The 19,044-nt window shown below is 46.4% G+C and overlaps 2 protein-coding genes across 6 annotated transcripts in view; both read left to right on the top strand.

Annotated features, from left to right (window-relative positions):
• The window catches only part of mgat4b (alpha-1,3-mannosyl-glycoprotein 4-beta-N-acetylglucosaminyltransferase B), a 45,158-nt gene extending 40,933 nt beyond the window's left edge, over positions 1 to 4,225 (top strand). For both annotated transcript variants that reach the window (XM_027280634.1, XM_019253025.2), the window contains exons 14-15: positions 2,014 to 2,126; positions 3,055 to 4,225. In XM_027280634.1, the coding sequence (XP_027136435.1) occupies positions 2,014 to 2,126; positions 3,055 to 3,078 (137 nt within the window). In that variant the 3' untranslated portion in view covers positions 3,079 to 4,225. The remainder of the gene's footprint in view (positions 1 to 2,013; positions 2,127 to 3,054) is intronic.
• Positions 4,226 to 6,501: 2,276 nt separating this feature from the next.
• On the top strand, positions 6,502 to 19,003 carry canx (calnexin). 4 transcript variants are annotated; one of them, XM_027280614.1, is made up of 16 exons: positions 6,502 to 6,628; positions 11,034 to 11,255; positions 11,493 to 11,566; positions 11,784 to 11,842; positions 11,933 to 12,074; positions 12,152 to 12,233; positions 12,324 to 12,516; positions 12,616 to 12,805; positions 12,944 to 13,057; positions 13,143 to 13,299; positions 13,383 to 13,598; positions 13,695 to 13,814; positions 13,977 to 14,075; positions 14,825 to 14,957; positions 15,049 to 15,116; positions 15,777 to 19,003. In XM_027280614.1, the coding sequence occupies exons 2-16, from the start codon at positions 11,037 to 11,039 to the stop codon at positions 15,834 to 15,836; spliced, it is 1,926 nt and encodes a 641-aa protein (XP_027136415.1). In that variant the 5' UTR covers positions 6,502 to 6,628; positions 11,034 to 11,036; the 3' UTR covers positions 15,837 to 19,003. The 4 variants fall into 4 exon arrangements, with proteins under 4 accessions (XP_027136415.1, XP_010748927.2, XP_027136423.1 ...); XM_027280617.1 differs by lacking the exon at positions 6,502 to 6,628 and adding an exon at positions 6,671 to 6,824; XM_010750625.3 differs by lacking the exon at positions 13,977 to 14,075 and having other exon boundaries at positions 15,777 to 16,970.
• The last annotated feature ends 41 nt before the right edge of the window (positions 19,004 to 19,044 follow it).

Raw genomic sequence — 19,044 nt, 5'->3', positions numbered from 1 at the left:
CTCGTTTACGTTTAATTATTACATGGAACATTATTACATGGTCGTCCTTTAAAAACATTACTATAATTTTAATTACTATAGCATCATACAGTGATGGAGGAAGTATTTGGATCCTTTACTCTAGTAAAAGTACTAATACTAGCTTGTACTTGTACTCAGTAAAATGTACTTAAAGTGAGTAAAACGTGAATACTAAACTGTGATTTACTCTGTAGTCCAGTACAAGTAGAAAGTATCATGAAAATACAGTATTTAAGTAAATATACTTCCACATGCTCCACATATATTATATATAATATAATATATAATATATATATATATACACATAAATATGTGACATGATATAATACCAGGATATAAACTTTCATACCATCACTGAGTGTAACCTGACCTGAGGTCTGCTGAACAATACAAACACTGAATCTGCTCGTCAGTCAGTTTCCCTAAATCTTTAACAAACGAAATTCAGGATCTGAGGAAGTAAAATCAGGACAAAGTGTAAAGGAACAAACATGGAGGACGGCGTGCAGAGGTTCAGTCTGACACATAAATACCAGCAGCTCTTTATCCCTTCATCAATTTTTCAGATGAGTCGTGGATCGATCCAGCCGGCTCTCCTTCGCTCTATAATTTCAGCGTGATGCCTTCAGATTTCCTGCATCTGCAAAAAAACCCGGAGCTGACATCATCGTCTCGAAGAAGTCCACCGTCCGGGTAGGAGAGCCGGCGAGGACAGAGGACGTGTAAATGACATGTTAGCATGACTGGCAGACACGTTTCACTTCACAGCCACCGTAGTCCTCCGTCATGCTGAGGAGAGGGTGAGCGAGGGGTGCAGTCAGCAACTACACCTACATCTGTAAGAAGAAAGTTTTAGCATCCAAATAAACTTCAGTACAATTATTAGTATTTATTATGAATTACTGAATTATAATACATTTATATATATAATACATTCAAGTGTTCATCACTTTAATGTCGCAGCTGCTGAACGTGGAGCTCATTCTTTAATCTTTAATAAAATGTCAGAATTTATGTAGTTTGATTTATATTTTATATGAATAATTTAATCAAAATAAATGTAGTGGAGTTAAAAGTATGATTCACTGTGTCTGTTTCAGAGAAAAGCTCTCAGACAGACGTACTCATGTCGCTGGATATTGAATGAAAACCATAATACCCACAATAACATCAGATAATACCCTGTGATAAACAACAACACACACACACACACACACACACACACACACACACACACCGGACGCTGCTCTTTACTGGGATTACAGTCGCACTCGTACCTGAAAGCATCAACGGCAACACGATAATCCTGGTAAATAAATCCTCGGACAGATTATTGCTCTGTCGAGGTGCCGAGCTGAGAGGAGACTGAACGCCGGCGGGAACCATCAGAGAACCATCAGAGAACCATCAGGGAACCACAGGGATCACTTAATGGACTTTGGATAATGGGTCTCAATAACCATTAATAACTCTGTAAATCTGCACAAAAAGCATCAAACCTCTGAATTACTCACCTCCATCAACAAATGAATAAATAATAACCCCAGAAAGAAATCCTTAAAAAACCTTTGACACAAACTGTTTTAAAGGATCATCGTTAATGTTTCCATTGAATTATTATTATAGGAATTAATGTTCATGAACAGAGACCTCGAGGAGTTCAACAGTTTGTTTGGTTTTATTACAATATGGAACATAACATTGTTACACATGTTTCTGTATGTTACATTACATGACCTAGTTAAATTACGTTATGTTCTATTACTCTGATTTACACTGTGTTACGTTACATTACGTTGTATGATATAAAACAGTGGAAGTACCCAAATAATATCAACAGTACAATGAGCAACCATCAACAGAAACATTTCAATGACCAACTAGTCCTTCATTGGAAACGTTCCTTCAGTTGTCTTTAGTGAACGTCACGGGTTCCTTTACATCTGACAGTCCTTCAGGTTTATTGATCGCGTCGATCTTTGTCTCTTCCAGGATCCTTCCAGAACGGGATCGCAGAGGGGGAGGTGGACGCCACCTTTGGGCCCCTGGAGGCCATGCGTCTCACAGTGATCACGGATTCACCGGTCTGGGTGATCCTCAGCGAGGTGAGACAGCTTGGACAGGTTATATAGATTTCAGGAGGGGTTCAAGGAGTTCTTGAAGAGGCTTAAAGCGTTACAAGGATGAGTTGAAATGATTGGTGGTGTTCTTCTTAAAGGATCCTTGATGGGATCTGAGAGGTCCTTTAGGAGGTTATAGAGGTTGAACAGGCACTGAGGATATGCTTTTATGTCATGGGGTATCTGGAGGATCCACGACATGCATGCACAGTGCAGTGCAGGGATTGTTTCAGGGGTTCTTCAAGAGGTCCTAGGCATCCAGGCACTCCTTGAAACCATGATATGACTTTAGTGTTCAAATAAACACTCAAACAAAACATTGTTTTTATGTGACTTTCACACAAATGTAGTAACCTTGAGCACAAATTCTTAACTGACTCCTTAAAATCAGAAGGAGTGCTTTAAAGTTCAGAGGTTGAAATGGCACTGAAAGGGTTAAACTGGTGTTTGATGGGATTCCAGGCATCCTTGATTTGGTTTCCAAAGTGTCTGATGGACCTTGACAGACTATCATGGGCTCCAGGGGTCCTTGAGGAGTTCCAGAGGATGTAAGATTGAAAACCTCAATAAACCAGTTGATCTATCTCCGTTCAAAGTCCTTGAACAGATCCTTGAAACCTTGATGTCCAAATGAATTTTAAGGGTCTAATGACAAAATGAGTCCATTTGTTTTGATCTAAAAGGTTCAAAGAGCAGGAATGTGTTAAATGCTTCAGCGTGACCTCCTGACCTGTGACCTCTGAACTTTGGTGGTCGCTGAGGAGAAAGTCTGTCCGAGTTAACCCTTTACAGAAAGCTTTAGTCTGGGTTTAGTGACGGCGTTGATCTTCTCGTGGTGTGAAGACAGAACCTTCACACTGGTGTGTTCCTGCGAGCTCTGACTGGTTCTTGTGGTTTCTCTGCTCGTCCTCAGATCTTCATAAAGAAAGCCGAGTGAAGCTCCTCTCCCCCCTCAGCGATACCTCAGCACCTCCGAGCGTTCAGCCGGGCTGACCGGAGCGCCAGTCCTGCTTACCAGAACCCCACTGCGGTGCCACGGCGCCGCCATCTGGCCGGACCTCGCCACTGCAGGGCTGATCAGATCATAGACTGAAAACACGGATCACACAGACAGACAGACAGACAGACAGGCGAGTGAGGGGAAACCTGTCTGTCTCGATAAAGCTGAAGCTGTAATTAATCCTGAAGTCTGTATTTATGTGTACATACAGTAAGTTCATGTTCAAACACTGGTAATGTGCAGCGCCACACCGTGATGATGATGATGATGAATCTGCTGCTTCATGACTCAGAGGCCTGCAGACGGTCGGTCCGGACCCGTCTCCCCGTGTCCCCTCAGTAACCTTGTATGTTTGTATATGAATGCCTCGGTGTGTCTGTGTCTGTCGTTCCCGCCGTCGGCGAGCGATTTGCCTTAAAACGAAGACGAAGAGCAGAAACGAGCCCCGGACTGACACAACATGTAGCCACAGCAAATACCCAGAATCCTTTGCTGCGACCTCGGACCTTCTCACATCTTTGTGGCTTGAAACTACTGACGACGACGGCTGTTTCCTTTTTTAACCAAGTCTGTAGACCACGTTTGATTTTAGTTTACTGAGGCCTTCACAGCACTGCTCTGTACTGCAGTACTCTAAAGTACTCTATAGGACCCTGCAGTACTACAAAGTACAATAAAGTACAGTGCTGTACTATAACACAGTACTATAGAGTACTATAAGTACAGTACTATAACATACTATACACTAGAGTACTCTTAAGTGCACTAAATAGAGTACTTCAAAGTACGATAGAGTACTCTAAAGTACTCTACAGTACTATAGAGAACTCTACAGTACAATACTATAAAGTACTCTAAAGTACTTCACAGTACTCTAACATACTCTAATGAACTCTACACTACTGCACTGTAGTTCACAGTACTCTGTGGCACTCTAAAGTATTTTATAGTACTCTGTAGTACATGTAGTAGACAATACAGTACTCTAACGTACTTTACAGTATACTACTCTGATGTAGTACAGCGTACTCTAGTTTCTGTAGTACTTCATGTACTGTAGTTTTCAGTCTCTCGTTGATTCTTTTGTTAATAAATCAGATAAATTATGAAATAGTTTCATTTTATTCTCTCACCACGCTCACAGAACGTTCCTCTAAATATCATTTTAATACATTTCATATCTGGAGCCTTGAACTCGACGTGTCCTCGTCCTCCTGATCCAGTCTGATCTGGATCTGCTCCTAGAAGGTTTATAATGTATCCAGGTGTTCTCCTGGTCTGGTTTTGTTCTCACACGAGAACATTTCAGTGTTCTTCCAGCTGTGTCGACAGAGTTTGACGCTCTGACACAAAGCAGCTCCATTAAGGAAAAAGCTTTTCCCAGTTTGGTGTCAAGAATTCAACCCTCATCTTCGTCCAACACCTTCGAGAAGAACTGGAACACGGACCGAGCCAGATTTGATCACCCAACATCTGTGCTGGACCTGCAGCAGAGCCAACATCTGGAGGAGAGACTGAAACCAGACGAGGCAAGTGGCACATTAATAAACATGTGCAGGGAAAGTTCAGCTGTCCACATACTTCTGGCCTTCACTACACATTTGTCATGATCCATGACCTCAAAGTCTCCATGAAACAGGAAGTACAGTTCTGTTTACTTCCTCATTTTTATGTGTTCCAGTGAACATGGCCGGACCAAACAGAACCTCTGAACCGGCAGTGTCCAGTCTAACAGTGAACACAGCGACAGAACCTCTGAACCGGCAGTGTCCAGTCTAACAGTGAACACAGCAACAGAACCTCTGAACCTGCAGTGTCCAGTCTAACAGTGAACACAGCAACAGAACCTCTGAACCAGCAGTGTCCAGTCTAACAGTGAACACAGCAGCCTACCGAGGTGGTTTTCTTGCAGGGTTTTGGCTCCTGGCATCCCGGGCTGAGTCAGTTCAGTTCTTCACTACTGATCAATGTTTACCTCAAGTAATGGAAGCTAATGTTAGCAGTGAGCTAACTTAGTTTAGTTCATAACATTAACTCATGTTAGCAGTTAGCTACATTAGCACTAGCTCCAAACCAGCTGGATCCTCAGTGTTAGCTTTGTTATATTAGCTTTAGCTCTCCTGCTACTGATCAATGTTTCCATCATAAAGTCTGTAAGTCACCTCGGTTCTGTCACATTATTCCCTGTTTGTGTCAGAGCCCGTGCTCCAACCCGGTCCAGTCCTGCTGCTGAGCCCGGTTCTGTTGCCTGCTGATGGCAGATTCAGTTAGCAGCAGCTAATTAATGGTTAGCTACTTTAGCAAGTGAAAATGACAAACTCTAAAGTACCATACTTTGTGTCAGTGTTGGACAGATACTACAGGACAGATGGACACAAACAAACATCAAGTTTGACTTCATGGAGACGTTAAAAACAAATTATTCATTTAAAGGAAGGTTTTAGCAAAAGGTTTCCTCCGACACCTCCCGACTCTTCATCTCGTCATGTGAAGGTTCAGACGGACCGAACAGAACGAGCTTCAGGAAACGTTCAACTTTTCTTTTCTTTTCTTTTCTTTTCTTTTCTTGTCTTTTCTTTCTCTGTGAGATTATGTTATGTCTGTTATGCATTGCTCTAAATAACCTTGTGTTTGTCTTTTGTATCCTTTAGATAAACTATTTACATGATCTTCGACTTCTATCCAATCTGTGAATTGTAATAAAGACATAAATTTAAATAAAGTTTTGTTTTGCTGTTTCTGGGAGCGTCGTTGGGTTTCATCAAATTAAAATGAGCGACACAGGTGAGCTGACAGGAAATACACGTGACCCTGAGTGATCTTCACAATAAAAGTCTTCACAATATCCAACCAGCTAGCCAGCAACACCGACAAATTACAGCCTGAGAGATGAATCAGCTAACATTATCCACAAAACCACCTTATCAGATATAATATTAATAACCACATGAAAATGTCAGAAATTCCCAATAATAAAAATAAAATATCAATAAAATGTCACAATATCACTCAGGATCTTTTATTATTAGAGATGTAATGCAAATTAATTTTTTATGTAGTCTGACCACAAAGAGTCATGTCACTTCATTGTTACACAGATATAACACACATATATAATCATATATAAACACATATATAAACACATATATAATCATATATAAACACATATAAACCTGTGTGTCATTGTTACTTAAAAATCAGTTTCAATCTCTGTTAACGAGCCTTTTCATCAGCCGCACTACAACCAATCAGCGCTCACTTCCCCTCTCCGTTGGACCAATCAGTGCTGTCCACGAGGTTCAGCTCCAGGGGGGGCGGGCACAAACCAGTTCGACCGAGATTCGCCGTCGACCAATCAGCGCTTGACAGTTGACAGGAAACGTCAAATATTCGCAGTAGACAACCAATCAGCGGAGAGGACGGCGGCTTCTGCCCTCCAATACCCCACGTGACCCTCCTCAGTAGTTCTCACATCGGCGAGCAGGAGGTGAGTAAAGACGAGGCACGGCGCTGTTTGCGGGGCCACGCTGCGGGACTGTGCGGGGTGCGGGGACATGTCGCTTTAGTTAACATGTCGGCGCTTTGATGAGTCACGTAGTGTCCGTTTTTCGGTTAACGGCGAAGCTCCGTGAGTGCGGCATGCTGTTAGCTTCAGGAGGCTAACGGAGGCTAATTAACTACAGGTGAATGCAGCTAGCTCCGCTAGCTCCGTTAGCATGCTGCGTCCGCCTTTAATCACGTTTAATTAAGTCAAATACTAATTAATTAACGACGTAACCCAGCGAGACACAGTGTGTCCAACAGCCGAGTCAAACTGAGACAGGACAGAGCTAAGCTAGGCTAGCTGTCTGAGCCGTGTTGGATGAAGAACATGAAGGGCAGCTGAGAGCTGAGGGTGGAGGGTGGGAGAGAGGCTGCTACGGCTAATGAAGGAGGCCGGGGGCAGTTAGCCGGGGCAGTTAGCCGGGGCAGTTAGCTGGGGCAGTTAGCCGGGGCAGTTAGCATCAATACAAAGCTGCGTTTGTTTCTCATTCAAAAAAACTTAAACTCCTGAGACAGGCTGCAGGTCTGAAGCTAATGATCAGCTGACCTTTGTTAATTAGTCATCATAATTAATCATTCACTCTAAAATGGTGGAAACGTTCCAGGAACCTTAAAGAAACGTTAAAGAAACATTCAGTGATCAGTAACTGATCATCAGCCTGCGTGAGTCTGATGATGTAACTGTCACTTTAAATATATTTCACTGTAAACAAACATCGTGTTATTACAGCAGGTTCACCTGTCCAAGGTGTCCTGGAGGTACACACACACACACACACACATATACATATACACACACACACACACACACACATATATATACACACACACACATACACATATACATATACACACACACACGTGTTTAAAGATCGATCGAGTCCTTCAGGTTGACGTTTGAATAAAAACCTGTGGGACCGGCTCAGACTCAGGTCTCAGTTTGGATCAGTTGATGAGTCAGGTCAGAACCTGGTTCCTGTGTTCACTGAGGAGGTCCGAGCTGTCAGACTGGTTCATCTCGCTGTTTCTGTTTGACTGCCACCCGCCCCACCCGTGAACCGGCTCTGCAGTTCATCACTGTCAGGTTCTGATTTGATCCTCGAGCAGAGATCGGATCAGTGTGATGGATACACACACACACACACACACACACACACACACACATATACACACACACACACACATACACATATACATATACACACACACACGTGTTTAAAGATCGATCGAGTCCTTCAGGTTGACGTTTGAATAAAAACCTGTGGGACCGGCTCAGACTCAGGTCTCAGTTTGGATCAGTTGATGAGTCAGGTCAGAACCTGGTTCCTGTGTTCACTGAGGAGGTCCGAGCTGTCAGACTGGTTCATCTCGCTGTTTCTGTTTGACTGCCACCCGCCCCACCCGTGAACCGGCTCTGCAGTTCATCACTGTCAGGTTCTGATTTGATCCTCGAGCAGAGATCGGATCAGTGTGATGGATACACACACACACACACACACACACACACACACACATATACACACAGACACACACACACACACACATATATACACACACACACACACACACACACACACACACACACACACACACACACATATACATACACACACACACACACCAGCTGAGTCACACCGAGTCGTCCAACACAGATTAGACTTAAACTCATCTGTAATGAGACTGAGCGACTGCTGTCAGTCATTGACCTCATGGGTGGATGAGTGGGTGGATGAGTGGGTGATGGGGTCTCCTCTGTTTATTTCAGTTTAAACAGTAACTGGTCTGTTAGGTGCTGAGGTAACTGATGCAGGCTGATATCAGAGTAATCAGATTACAGAATAACAGATCTTTAAATTTGCTGTTACAAACAGAAACACGTCGTCGGGAGAGTTTTTAATCTGGTCAGATATCGTCTCGTCACTCACGCTGAGGTGGAGCAAACACCGTCACATTGACTCAGATTCGTTAATTAATTTGATCATTTCAGCTGTTTTAACTGACTCAGACTCGGAGGCGTCGCCTCTTTAACGATGATGAGGGAATTAACCGTGGTGGTGTTTTCTGAGGGGTGGAGCACAGCAGATGTCCTGCAGGCTGAACTCTAATATCAGATTAACTGTAACTCATTCAGACCAATCAGAGACCCTGAAAAGCTCGTTAAGAGTCCAGCATGAAGGAGGGTTCCCCTGACATGAACGCTGTAATTAATTCTACACAAACGTAGATTCATCCGCCTCATAACGCTGACGAGAATAATCAGTTCGATCAGTTATCACACAACAAACGACTAAATGATTAACTTTAACGGAGCCGATCACTCGACGCTTCAAACCCGACCAGAAGTTCTGTGATCCGGTTCAGGAGCTCCTGGTCAGGTTTGAAGCCGCCTGGAGAACCGAACACGGACTCATGTGACTCGTCCTGACTCGCTCCCGCAGCGCAGACGAACTTCCTGCGTCTCCACGTGGGCTCTGATGCTAAGCTAACAGGCTGTTGTTAGCTCGCCGTGCTAATCCTGCTGCAGGGTAATCAGATTACCGTGCAGTCTGCTGAGCGCTGCAGGGTAATCAGATTACCGTGCAGTCTGCTGAGCGCTGCAGCTTTTACTGTCGCCTTAAGACTCTACGTGATATTCATCCGCCCGGCTCGTTTGATTGGCCCGTATATCTTCTGACCAATCAGAGCTGTCGGTTTAAAATGAAGCTCATTAGCATGAAGCACAGACGACAGACAGGTAACACTGAGCGTTACTGATTAACAATAATTAAAGTTTACTTAAACGTGAAGTCTGCTTTGTCTCTGTGAACGCACAGACAACGTTTAAACAGCGTTCAGTAAACACTCGTTAACATCAGCCTCATTAGAGTTTACCTGAGGCCTCAGGTGAGACGGAGGGGGAGGGGCGAGTCACAGAACCTCTTCATCGTTGTGTGAACGTTCTCTGATTGTTGTTTATATGTTTGTGTTGGAGCCAGCTGTTGTTATGACGACGCTCTCACAGCTTTCAGTGAAACAAACCGAACCTTCAGAACCTTCAGGGTGGGTCCTGTTTGTGTCCATCCATCTTCAGTCATTCATCATGTTTGAGTACAGAGGGGGGAGGGGGGAGGAGGAGGGAGGAGGAGGAGGAGGAGGAGGGAGTCATTGTCTCAGGTGAGCGTGTCCGCGATGTAAACGACGCTCGCCGCCGTCAAACAAACTTTAAATTTAAAATCCCAGAACGAGCCGAGAGCGCTGAAAGACTTTAAACGTTTAAGATGCGTTTAAATTACGTTTGTCATGTGACCAGTCACCTGATGAAGTTTATTTGTAAACAGGAAGTTCAAAGAGTAAAACACTCCAACAATAATAACTGTGCTGTGGGGTGTTGCACTAATCCCACGAGGTGTAATCTCATTAGTGGTTAACAGAGCTGTGTGTGTGTGTGTGTGTGTGTGTGTGTGTGTGTGTGTAAATCCTCTGGGGAGCATGAACAGTTGTCAAACACAATCACAATGTGGATTCATCTGAAGGTCCATGTGGACCTGTCGTCATGGCAACAAGTCCTGAACCAACAGAAAGGTGCAGCTCGTTGACGAGCTGGATCAGAACCGACAGAAACTGAGTTTATGTCGAGGTTTTCTTCATGATGATGGAGAACATCTAACACTGCTACAAAATGTCCCGTAGGACAACCTAAACTCCCCTGAAGGCCCAGAGAACCACCTGTAGAAGGAATGTAGAGAGAGAGATGGGGAAGGACATGCGGGACAGAGCCACGGGTCGGGTTCGAACCCTCGGCTTCCACAGCGAGGACTGAGCCTTTACACACGGGGCGGCTGCTCTACCACCCGAGCTAAACGCCGCCCCAGATCTGCAACATTTAAAAGAACCACTAAAACATCAGAGATAACTAGAACCTCTTCAACAACCAATAGAAGATCACAAAGAACCTCTAGAACGTTTTCAGTGGGTACTAAAACCCTCTTACCTGAAAGGCAAGGACCCAAAGAACCTCTAGAACCACCTAAATAATAAGAACCTTCTTAAAGGCTGCTAGTATTTCCTCAATGGCCATCAAAACTCTGATGCTACAACCTCCTAAAAGATCCCTTGAACCTCTACAACCACCTGAATGACCATGAGAACCTCCTAAAGAGCTCCTACTGTACTAGCATATTCAGAACCTCGTGAATATCCAGTAAAATCTTCCAAATGAACCTCTAGAACCTTCCAAGAACCTTTAGATCTGTTGAACCTCCTTTAGATGAGTAATGCTCTCGATGTTGTTGATTTCAAAATAAGAGCACAGCTGAGATGAGAACAAACAGCTGGAGCAGATGTTCCTAACACTCCTCCTCTGTGTGCAGACTATGGATCAGAGGGTCGGGTTCTTCGTTCTTCTGGCAGCGGGCCTCCTCTGCCTCAGCTTAGCTCCGGTCAGTCGGGCCGATGATCTGGGTGACGAAATGGACGTGGAGGACGAGCTGGATCTGGGTCTGGGCGGCGCTGAGGAGGAGGAGCTAGAGGATCTGGAGGGGGATGTGCAGGACGAAGCTCCGCCCACTCCTAAAACCCCTCCCACACCGAAGGTAAGACTGCTGATTGGACAGGAGCAAACTGTTTGTTTATGAACGTTCTGTCAACGCTACAGAAACATTAAACTGTGTGTTACTCATTAACTGACCTGCGGTCAGGTAAACTTCCTGTTTGGACGTCGGTTACTGCAACACACCTGAAGTGTTTTTTTCATTATGACGACGGACTGATCATGTGACCTGATGATTAACTGAGTCAGCGGTTCTGTTTGGTTCTCTGTTCGTGTCCAGGTGACCTACAAAGCTCCAGAACCGATGGGGGAACATTACATCGCCGAGTCTTTTGACCGGGGGACACTTGACGGGTGAGCACTGATCCAAGATAAAGTACTTCTCAGAACCTCAGAACCTTCCTGATGACTAGCGTCTCATCGACCCGTAGAACCTCCTGAAGAACCTCTAGAACCTTCTTTAGACTGTTCTCACATTGGGCTGTAAACCGTGACCCGGTTCTTTCTTTAATCGTCACATCAGGTGAGCGGACCTGAGCCTTGTTTGTAATAATCTACCTGTCTGTTTCAGCTGGATTGCGTCGAGCGCCAAGAAGGAAGACACAGACGAAGAGATCGCCAAGTACGACGGTATGTAACGTCTGAATGTCCTGAAGAGGCCACCGTACATGTGGATCAGTGTGACAGACAGGTTGGTAATGATGATGTCATTGTGAACAGGTAAATGGGCGGTGGAGGAGATGAAGGACAGTAAACTTCCTGGAGACAAAGGTCTGGTCCTGAAGTCTCGTGCCAAACATCACGCCATCTCCGCCCAGCTGCTGCGACCTTTCACCTTCGACACCAAGCCGCTCATCGTCCAGTAAGAACACCTTTCAGTCTTTACCTGTCAGGGCGTTCACCTGTCAGCCCTCTTCATCACCCTCTGTCTGTGTTCAGGTACGAGGTGAACTTCCAGGCGGGTATCGACTGCGGCGGTGCCTACGTCAAGCTGCTGACTCAGACTCCGGATCTCGACCTGGTCAGTTTATTGGTGTACTTGCACTTTACTCGAGTACTTCATACTTGTACTCTTAGCTATAAAGTCAAACTGTCCTCCTCGTCTCCTCAGGACCAGTTTGTAGATAAAACTCCGTACACCATCATGTTTGGACCCGACAAGTGTGGAGAGGATTACAAGCTGCACTTCATCTTCAGACACAAGAACCCGAAAACTGGAGAGTACGAAGAGAAACACGCCAAGAAGCCCGACGCCGACCTGAGGACGTACTACACCGACAAGAAGACACACCTGTACACACTCGGTAAGACACACACACACACACACACACACACACACACACACACACTCTACAGACAGTGCAGGTGTGTAACCAGGTGTGTGTGTCTCTGTCTCCCTCCAGTGGTGAACCCGGACAACACCTTCGAGGTTCTGGTGGATCAGACTGTGGTGAACAGCGGCAGCCTGCTGACGGACATGACTCCTCCCGTGAACCCAGCCGCTGAGATCGAAGACCCCGACGACCAGAAGCCCGAGGACTGGGATGAGAGGCCCAAGATCCAGGACCCAGCCGCCGCCAAGCCCGAAGACTGGTCAGTAACACAGCTGGTTACCATGGTAACCAAGAAGTCGTTTCTTCGATGGACTGTCGTCAGTTTAAATCCAAAATTTGCATCATGCTAAAGTTACAAAGGAAACTCGTTTACGTGATGGTGGTCATGTGTCTTCAGGGACGAGGACGCTCCTGCTCAGGTTCCTGATGAAGACGCAGTCAAACCTGACGGCTGGCTGGACGACGAGCCCGAGTACATCGGAGACCCCGACGCCGTCAAACCTGAAGACTGGTGAGTTCTGACACGTCTGTCTTTGATTGGCTGATGATGCTCATCCGTCCGTCTGCCTCGCTCTAAACGACTTCCTGTCCATCAGGGACGAGGACATGGACGGTGAATGGGAGGCTCCTCAGGTCGCTAACCCCGCCTGTGAGACTGCCCCGGGCTGCGGCGCCTGGAAACGACCAATGATCGACAACCCCAGCTACAAGGGCAAGTGGAAGCCCCCCATGATCGACAACCCCAACTACCAGGTGAATCCTCGAATGCGATTGGCTCGTAGGCCACCATCAGACGGCGTGCAGCGTCCTGACCGAAGCTCCTTTCTTCTCCTCAGGGCATCTGGAAGCCGAGGAAGATCCCCAACCCGGCGTTCTTCGAGGACCTGCAGCCGTTCAGGATGAGCCCGTTCAGCGCCGTGGGCCTCGAGCTCTGGTCCATGACCTCCGACATCTTCTTTGACAACTTCTTCATCACCGACGACCGCAACACCGCCGAGCGCTGGGCCAACGACGGCTGGGGCCTGAAGAAGGCTGCAGAGGGCGCCGCTGAGGTACAGCTCCGTCTGAAGTTGTTAGCATTAATTAACGTGCTCATGTATTATTCATGTCGGAATCATCTCGTTGTCTCTGCTCGTCCTCGTTTGTAGCCCGGTCTGGCCACTCAGATGTTGAATGCTGCAGAGGAGCGTCCGTGGCTCTGGGTCGTCTACGTCCTCACCGTGGCTTTACCGCTCGTCCTCATCATCGTCTTCTGCTGCACCGGCAAGGTAACACACACACACACACACACACACACACACACACACACACACACACACACACAGTTAGCTGTTGGCAGGATGTGTGTACCTCGAGGGAAAAGCAGGTCTCCTGGACCTGACAGACATACAGTTATGTGTGTGTGTGTGTGTGTGTGTGTGTGTCCACAGAGGTCGTCAGGCTCAGCTCAGGGTCAGTTGAGTCTCACCACCTTACAGGAAGAGTTTAACGAAGCCAGACGTCGCCCTGACCCCGCCTCCTCAGGCCCGGTGACTGCTGCTGTTAGCTGTTAGCATAGCTTCATGTGTTGGTGTCTGTGTCAGTCTGTAGTCAACGCAAACAGCATCTGTGTCGCCACGACTACGACATGATACAGCTGCTGATGTGAGACATGATTAGTGTTTGTAACTGAGTACTTCAGGGTTCCTACACAAAAAGTACACACTGTGTACATCGTCTTACCAGGTACTGACCACAAGGTGTCTCTGTCTGTCAGTACCTGTCTGTCAGTACCTGTCTGTCAGTACCTGTCTGTCAGGACCTGTCTGTCAGGACCTGTCTGTCAGGACCTGTCTGTCAGTACCTGTCTGTCAGTACCTGTCTGTCTGTCAGTGGACTGTAGAAGTGATGATGAGCCGAGATGATTGACAGGAACTTTGATATGAAGCCACGTTAGCTTTGTAGCTCTATGGCTAATTATCTGACATCATCACAGCAAACCTCGTTAAAAGTTCATTTGATTTTATTTAGATAATAAAGATCAAACTGTTTGTACTGATGTCAGATAGGTTTGGAAAAACCTCGAGAGGTCTGGGAAAAGTCTGGAAAATGTGCAGGAACCCTGGAATTGCAACTCAAGGCATAAACGTCTGATCATCTGACCCAAAGTTCTGTCAGAGGTCAAAGGTCAGCCTCAGGTGACTGTCAGAGGTCAGCCTGTGTGTTGGATGTGGACTCTGAGCTGAACCAGGATCAGACTTCAGGTTCTTGGTTTGAACTGTTGTTTCCTGTCGTGCAGAAGAAGAGCCCGGCGACGGCGGCGGCTGAATACAAGAAGACAGATGAAGCTCAGCCTGATGTGAAGGAAGAGGAAGAGGAGGAGGAAGAAGAAGGAGAAGGAGAAGAAGAGGAGAAGGCTGAGAAGAGTCCAGGTCTGTACCATGTCTAAAGATTGATTGATTTATTGATTGATTGATCTCCTGAGTGTTTCTGTCGTCTGACTGATGAATGTTTGTTTCTCAGCTGCAGAAGAAAAGAGTGAGGAAGAGGAAGGACAGAAGGAGGAAGACAAGGAGGCGTCAGGTGACGAGGTGAGACCACCAGTCAGCTGATAACAGACAGTCTATACGTCAGTCTATACGTCAGTCTATACGTCACGCTCAGTCTATACGTCACAGTCTATACGTCAGTCTATACGTCACGCACATAGTCTATACGTCACGCTCAGTCTATACGTCAGTCTATACGTCACAGACACAGTCTATACGTCAGTCTATACGTCACGCACACAGTCTATACGTCACGCTCAGTCTATACGTCGGTCTATACGTCACACACACAGTCTATACGTCAGTCTATACGTCACGCTCAGTCTATACGTCACGCACAGTCTATACGTCACAGTCTATATGTCACACACAGTCTATGTCACAGACAGTCTATACATCACGCACACAGTCTATACGTCAGTCTATATGTCACACACAGTCTATACGTCACTTTATGATTCATGTTTTTAACCTGATCTGTAAAGTAACTGATGTAAGTAAAAGTACTTAGTTACATTTTACCACTGCACATGATGAAGCTGCTTTTCCAACAGAAACAGTTTGTGTGGACGTAAACTCTGAACTCCTTCATAAGTCAGAAACAGACGATGAAGTTTAGATTGGAGCTGTCTGTCTGTCTGAACCCGTCTGTCTGTCTGAACCCGTCTGTCTGTCTGAACCTCTGTCTCGTCTTGTTTGTAGAAATTGGAGGAAGATGTTCTGCGGAGATCCCCGAGGAACAGGAAGGTCAGAAAAGACTGATTTCTCTGAATCCACAGCCCTGACCTCAACACCTCCATCAACCCTCCATCCCTGAAACACCCACCCGTCCTCCTCCACCTCCTCCTCCTCCTCCTCCTCCTCTGCTCTGAGGCGATGAAGCCTAAATGGACCCCGTTTGAAGCAGTGAAGCCGACAGGAAACTAATCCAGACCTCCAACATGGACGCTGACGATGACGATGATGATGATTCCAGTACGAACAGGACTGACTTTTTTTGTTTATGAGAGATTAAAACTTCCTGCATCATTCCTGAACACCACCTGAGCAGACTCCACCCCGCGGGATCAACGCATCCCGTCCCGTCCTGTCTGACGCTCCGCCCACTGCTCACCGCCCAGCGACACCCTGAGCTAGCCAAGTGCCCCGCCTACCTACAACAGCCGCTAATTAGCCCCCTGACAGACGATATTTCTCAGCAGCCACGAGTTAGCCCGCAGTCTGAGGTCGTCTACCAGGACCCTGTTGGGCTGCTAACGGACTGCTAATTGGCTAATAATGAAGCTTGTTTGTGGTATAATAGTCAGGGAATTAACCTACAGTAAGCCTAGCAACACACTGTTAACGAGGCTAATTTTCTGAAGTAACCATCTTCCTGCTTGGGCTACAAACAGTCTGCTAATTAGCCCATGATCAGGGTGCTAACTTGGCTAATGTCAGACCTCACCAATCAAGTTTTGCCAATTAGCCCAGCAACAGGATGCTAATTAGCCCACAACGTTATCTAGCTTGGAAGCAACACGCACATGCTAACGGTTGATTTATTCTGTGAGTCAGTGGTCAGGGATTAACCTAGCAGAAGTGTTGCTAATTAGTCTTCTAGCCTGTTAATTAGCTCATGAGCATCTTGATGGTAATTTGTCTACTTGTACTACATTTTAAAGTAGCGTCTTACCGTCTTTATCTACTATCAACTGTTAATTAGCATAACAGCCGGGCGCTAACAAGCCCATAATGTATTTACTTACCAACAACTAGCTAATTAGCTTGTTAAAAGCTAATTTACCTACTAATAGTTGGCTCATTAGCCTTCCTAGATTTTACAAATTAGCTGGTTAGCATCCTAAAGTAACCCACAACGTAGTGATTAGCCGCAGCAGGCTACATGCTAATATTTTTTAAAAAATGATAACGGGGAACACTCCAGCTGACGCAACTTCCTTTTTTTCATGTCTCATTTCCTGTCATTGAAATGTTTGTTCTGAAGCAGTTAGCTCAACATTAGCTCCATGTTAGCTCAACATTAGCTCCATGTTAGCTCAACATTAGCTCCATGTTAGCTCAGCGTTAGCTCCATGTTAGCTCAACATTAGCTCAGCGTTAGCTCCATGTTAGCTCAACATTAGCTCCATGTTAGCTCAACATTAGCTCAGCGTTAGCTCCATGTTAGCTCAGCGTTGGCTCCAAGTTAGCTCAGCGTTAGCTCCATGTTAGCTCAGCGTTAGCTCCATGTTAGCTCAGCGTTAGCTCCATGTTAGCGCCACGTTAGCTCAGCGTTAGCTCCACGCTAGCTCAGCGTTAGCTCCATGTTAGCTCAGCATTAGCTCGTGTTTTCTCTTCAGCGTGTTTTTGTCCTGATGGCGGCGCTGGAGGTCAGAGGTCACTTAGGTTAGTAGGTCGTGTTTGTTGATGTGGATCTGGTCGGACCGGTCCCAGTTTCGTGCACTGAGTCACACGACGATGACGATGATAGTTACTGACAGCAGCTCCCCTCTCCTTCTTCCTCGGTGGTTTCAGTCCAAACAGACGTGGCGGCAGCTCGCAGTCCTTCCTGTCCGGGATTTTGTTACCTGAGTTTCGCCTCTCAGGCAGACTCAGGTGGGCCGTTAAGCCGCCCTTGTTGTGTCGGCAGGTGGACAGAAACCCGTCCCTCGTTCATCGACCCCATACGAAAAGAAAAAAGGCACTATGGGAAAAACTCAGGCGCTTAACTCTCCTCACCTGTCCACCTGCCGCATCGCCACACCTCCACATCTCCTACAACCAATCAGACGCTCCCTCCTGTCGGAGTTTAGCCCCATGTTTTAAAAGAGACGGCACTTCTTTAAAATCCAGGGGATCCAAACTCAAAGTCACTTACTGCTTTTCTGACGGCCGCGATGAGGCTGAGAGCTGCTGCTGAAAGCTCCGGAAAGGTTCAGTCAGTGACTTTGAGCCGAGATTCAACGTCAACCTTGATCTGTCTTAGCTGTCTGTTAGCATGGTGTGATGTCACCTGTTAGCATGGTGTGATGTCACCTGTTAGCATCGTGTGATGTCACCTGTTAGCATGGTGTGATGTCACCTGTTAGCATGGTGTGATGTCACCTGTTAGCATGGTGTGATGTCACCTAATCGAGAACAGCCAATCATGTTGAAGCTAACGTGACCTTGCCAATGCTCTGTCGTACGGGAAGCCAAAGCGGACAGAAATAAAGTCTGCTGTCAGTTCGTCCAACACTCTGACCCCTCTGTTTCCTCTAGCGCCACCATCAGGACAGAGTCTGTCTGACTCTGACTCGCTCCGTCGGCCCCATCAGTCCGGTCATGTGACCGTCGCCTGTTTCAAACTCTTTTTTTTTTTTTTTTTTTGACGGTTAAACTTGTGTCAAAGCTCGGGATTGGCTCTCTGCTAACGAGCTCTATCGTGATTGGCTGATGGGTTTAAATAGTGGGCGGGGAAAACAGCGTCGAGGCGACCCGGAGGTCCCCGTTTGTTTCCACGTCAGGTGACCTTTAACCTTTTGATTTGTCTCCTCGTAGCGCGTGCTCGTCGCTCTGCTGCTTTGTCTCTCACGTGTCCGTCGCTCCGAAGCTCACGCGTGGCTCCAGGACCACGTGTCCGCCGGCAGCAGAGCGGCTCTTCATCGTCTCCTCCTCCTCCTCCTCCTCTGTTCTCCGGGGGTGAAGCTGAAGCTGGCGCTGACAGACTGTAGACTGAACACTGTATCTGCTGGTGTAATCTGTACTTTTTATTTGTTGACATTGTGTTTGAACTAAACGTAACTGTTGGCCCGGCCCGGTTCTGCTGCCGACGCACCACGACGACAACAAGGTCCGCTTTGAATAGAAATACTGTGATGGAGCCCGGTGTGTATGTGTGTGTGTGTGTCTGTGTGTGTGTACGAGCAGACGTTTGTTTATGAATAAAAAGGCCAAATGGAAACTGAGTTTTTAACGTTTGTTTCGTTATTTTAACGTCTCATTAATT

The sequence above is a fragment of the Larimichthys crocea genome, chromosome I, assembly GCF_000972845.2.
Source record: "Larimichthys crocea isolate SSNF chromosome I, L_crocea_2.0, whole genome shotgun sequence".
In the NCBI taxonomy this organism is placed as follows: domain Eukaryota; kingdom Metazoa; phylum Chordata; class Actinopteri; family Sciaenidae; genus Larimichthys; species Larimichthys crocea.
Note: the sequence above shows the minus strand (reverse complement) of the source record. Positions and strands in the feature narration are given on the sequence as shown.

Excerpts from the sequence above, each read along its gene's own strand:
- canx (XM_027280614.1), top strand. The coding sequence starts at position 11,037 with ATGGATCAGAGGGTCGGGTTCTTCGTTCTTCTGGCAGCGGGCCTCCTC. Across the intron at positions 11,256-11,492 it reads AAACCCCTCCCACACCGAAG|GTGACCTACAAAGCTCCAGA; the intron begins GTAAGACTGCTG and ends GTTCGTGTCCAG. Across the intron at positions 12,234-12,323 it reads AGACTCCGGATCTCGACCTG|GACCAGTTTGTAGATAAAAC; the intron begins GTCAGTTTATTG and ends TCGTCTCCTCAG.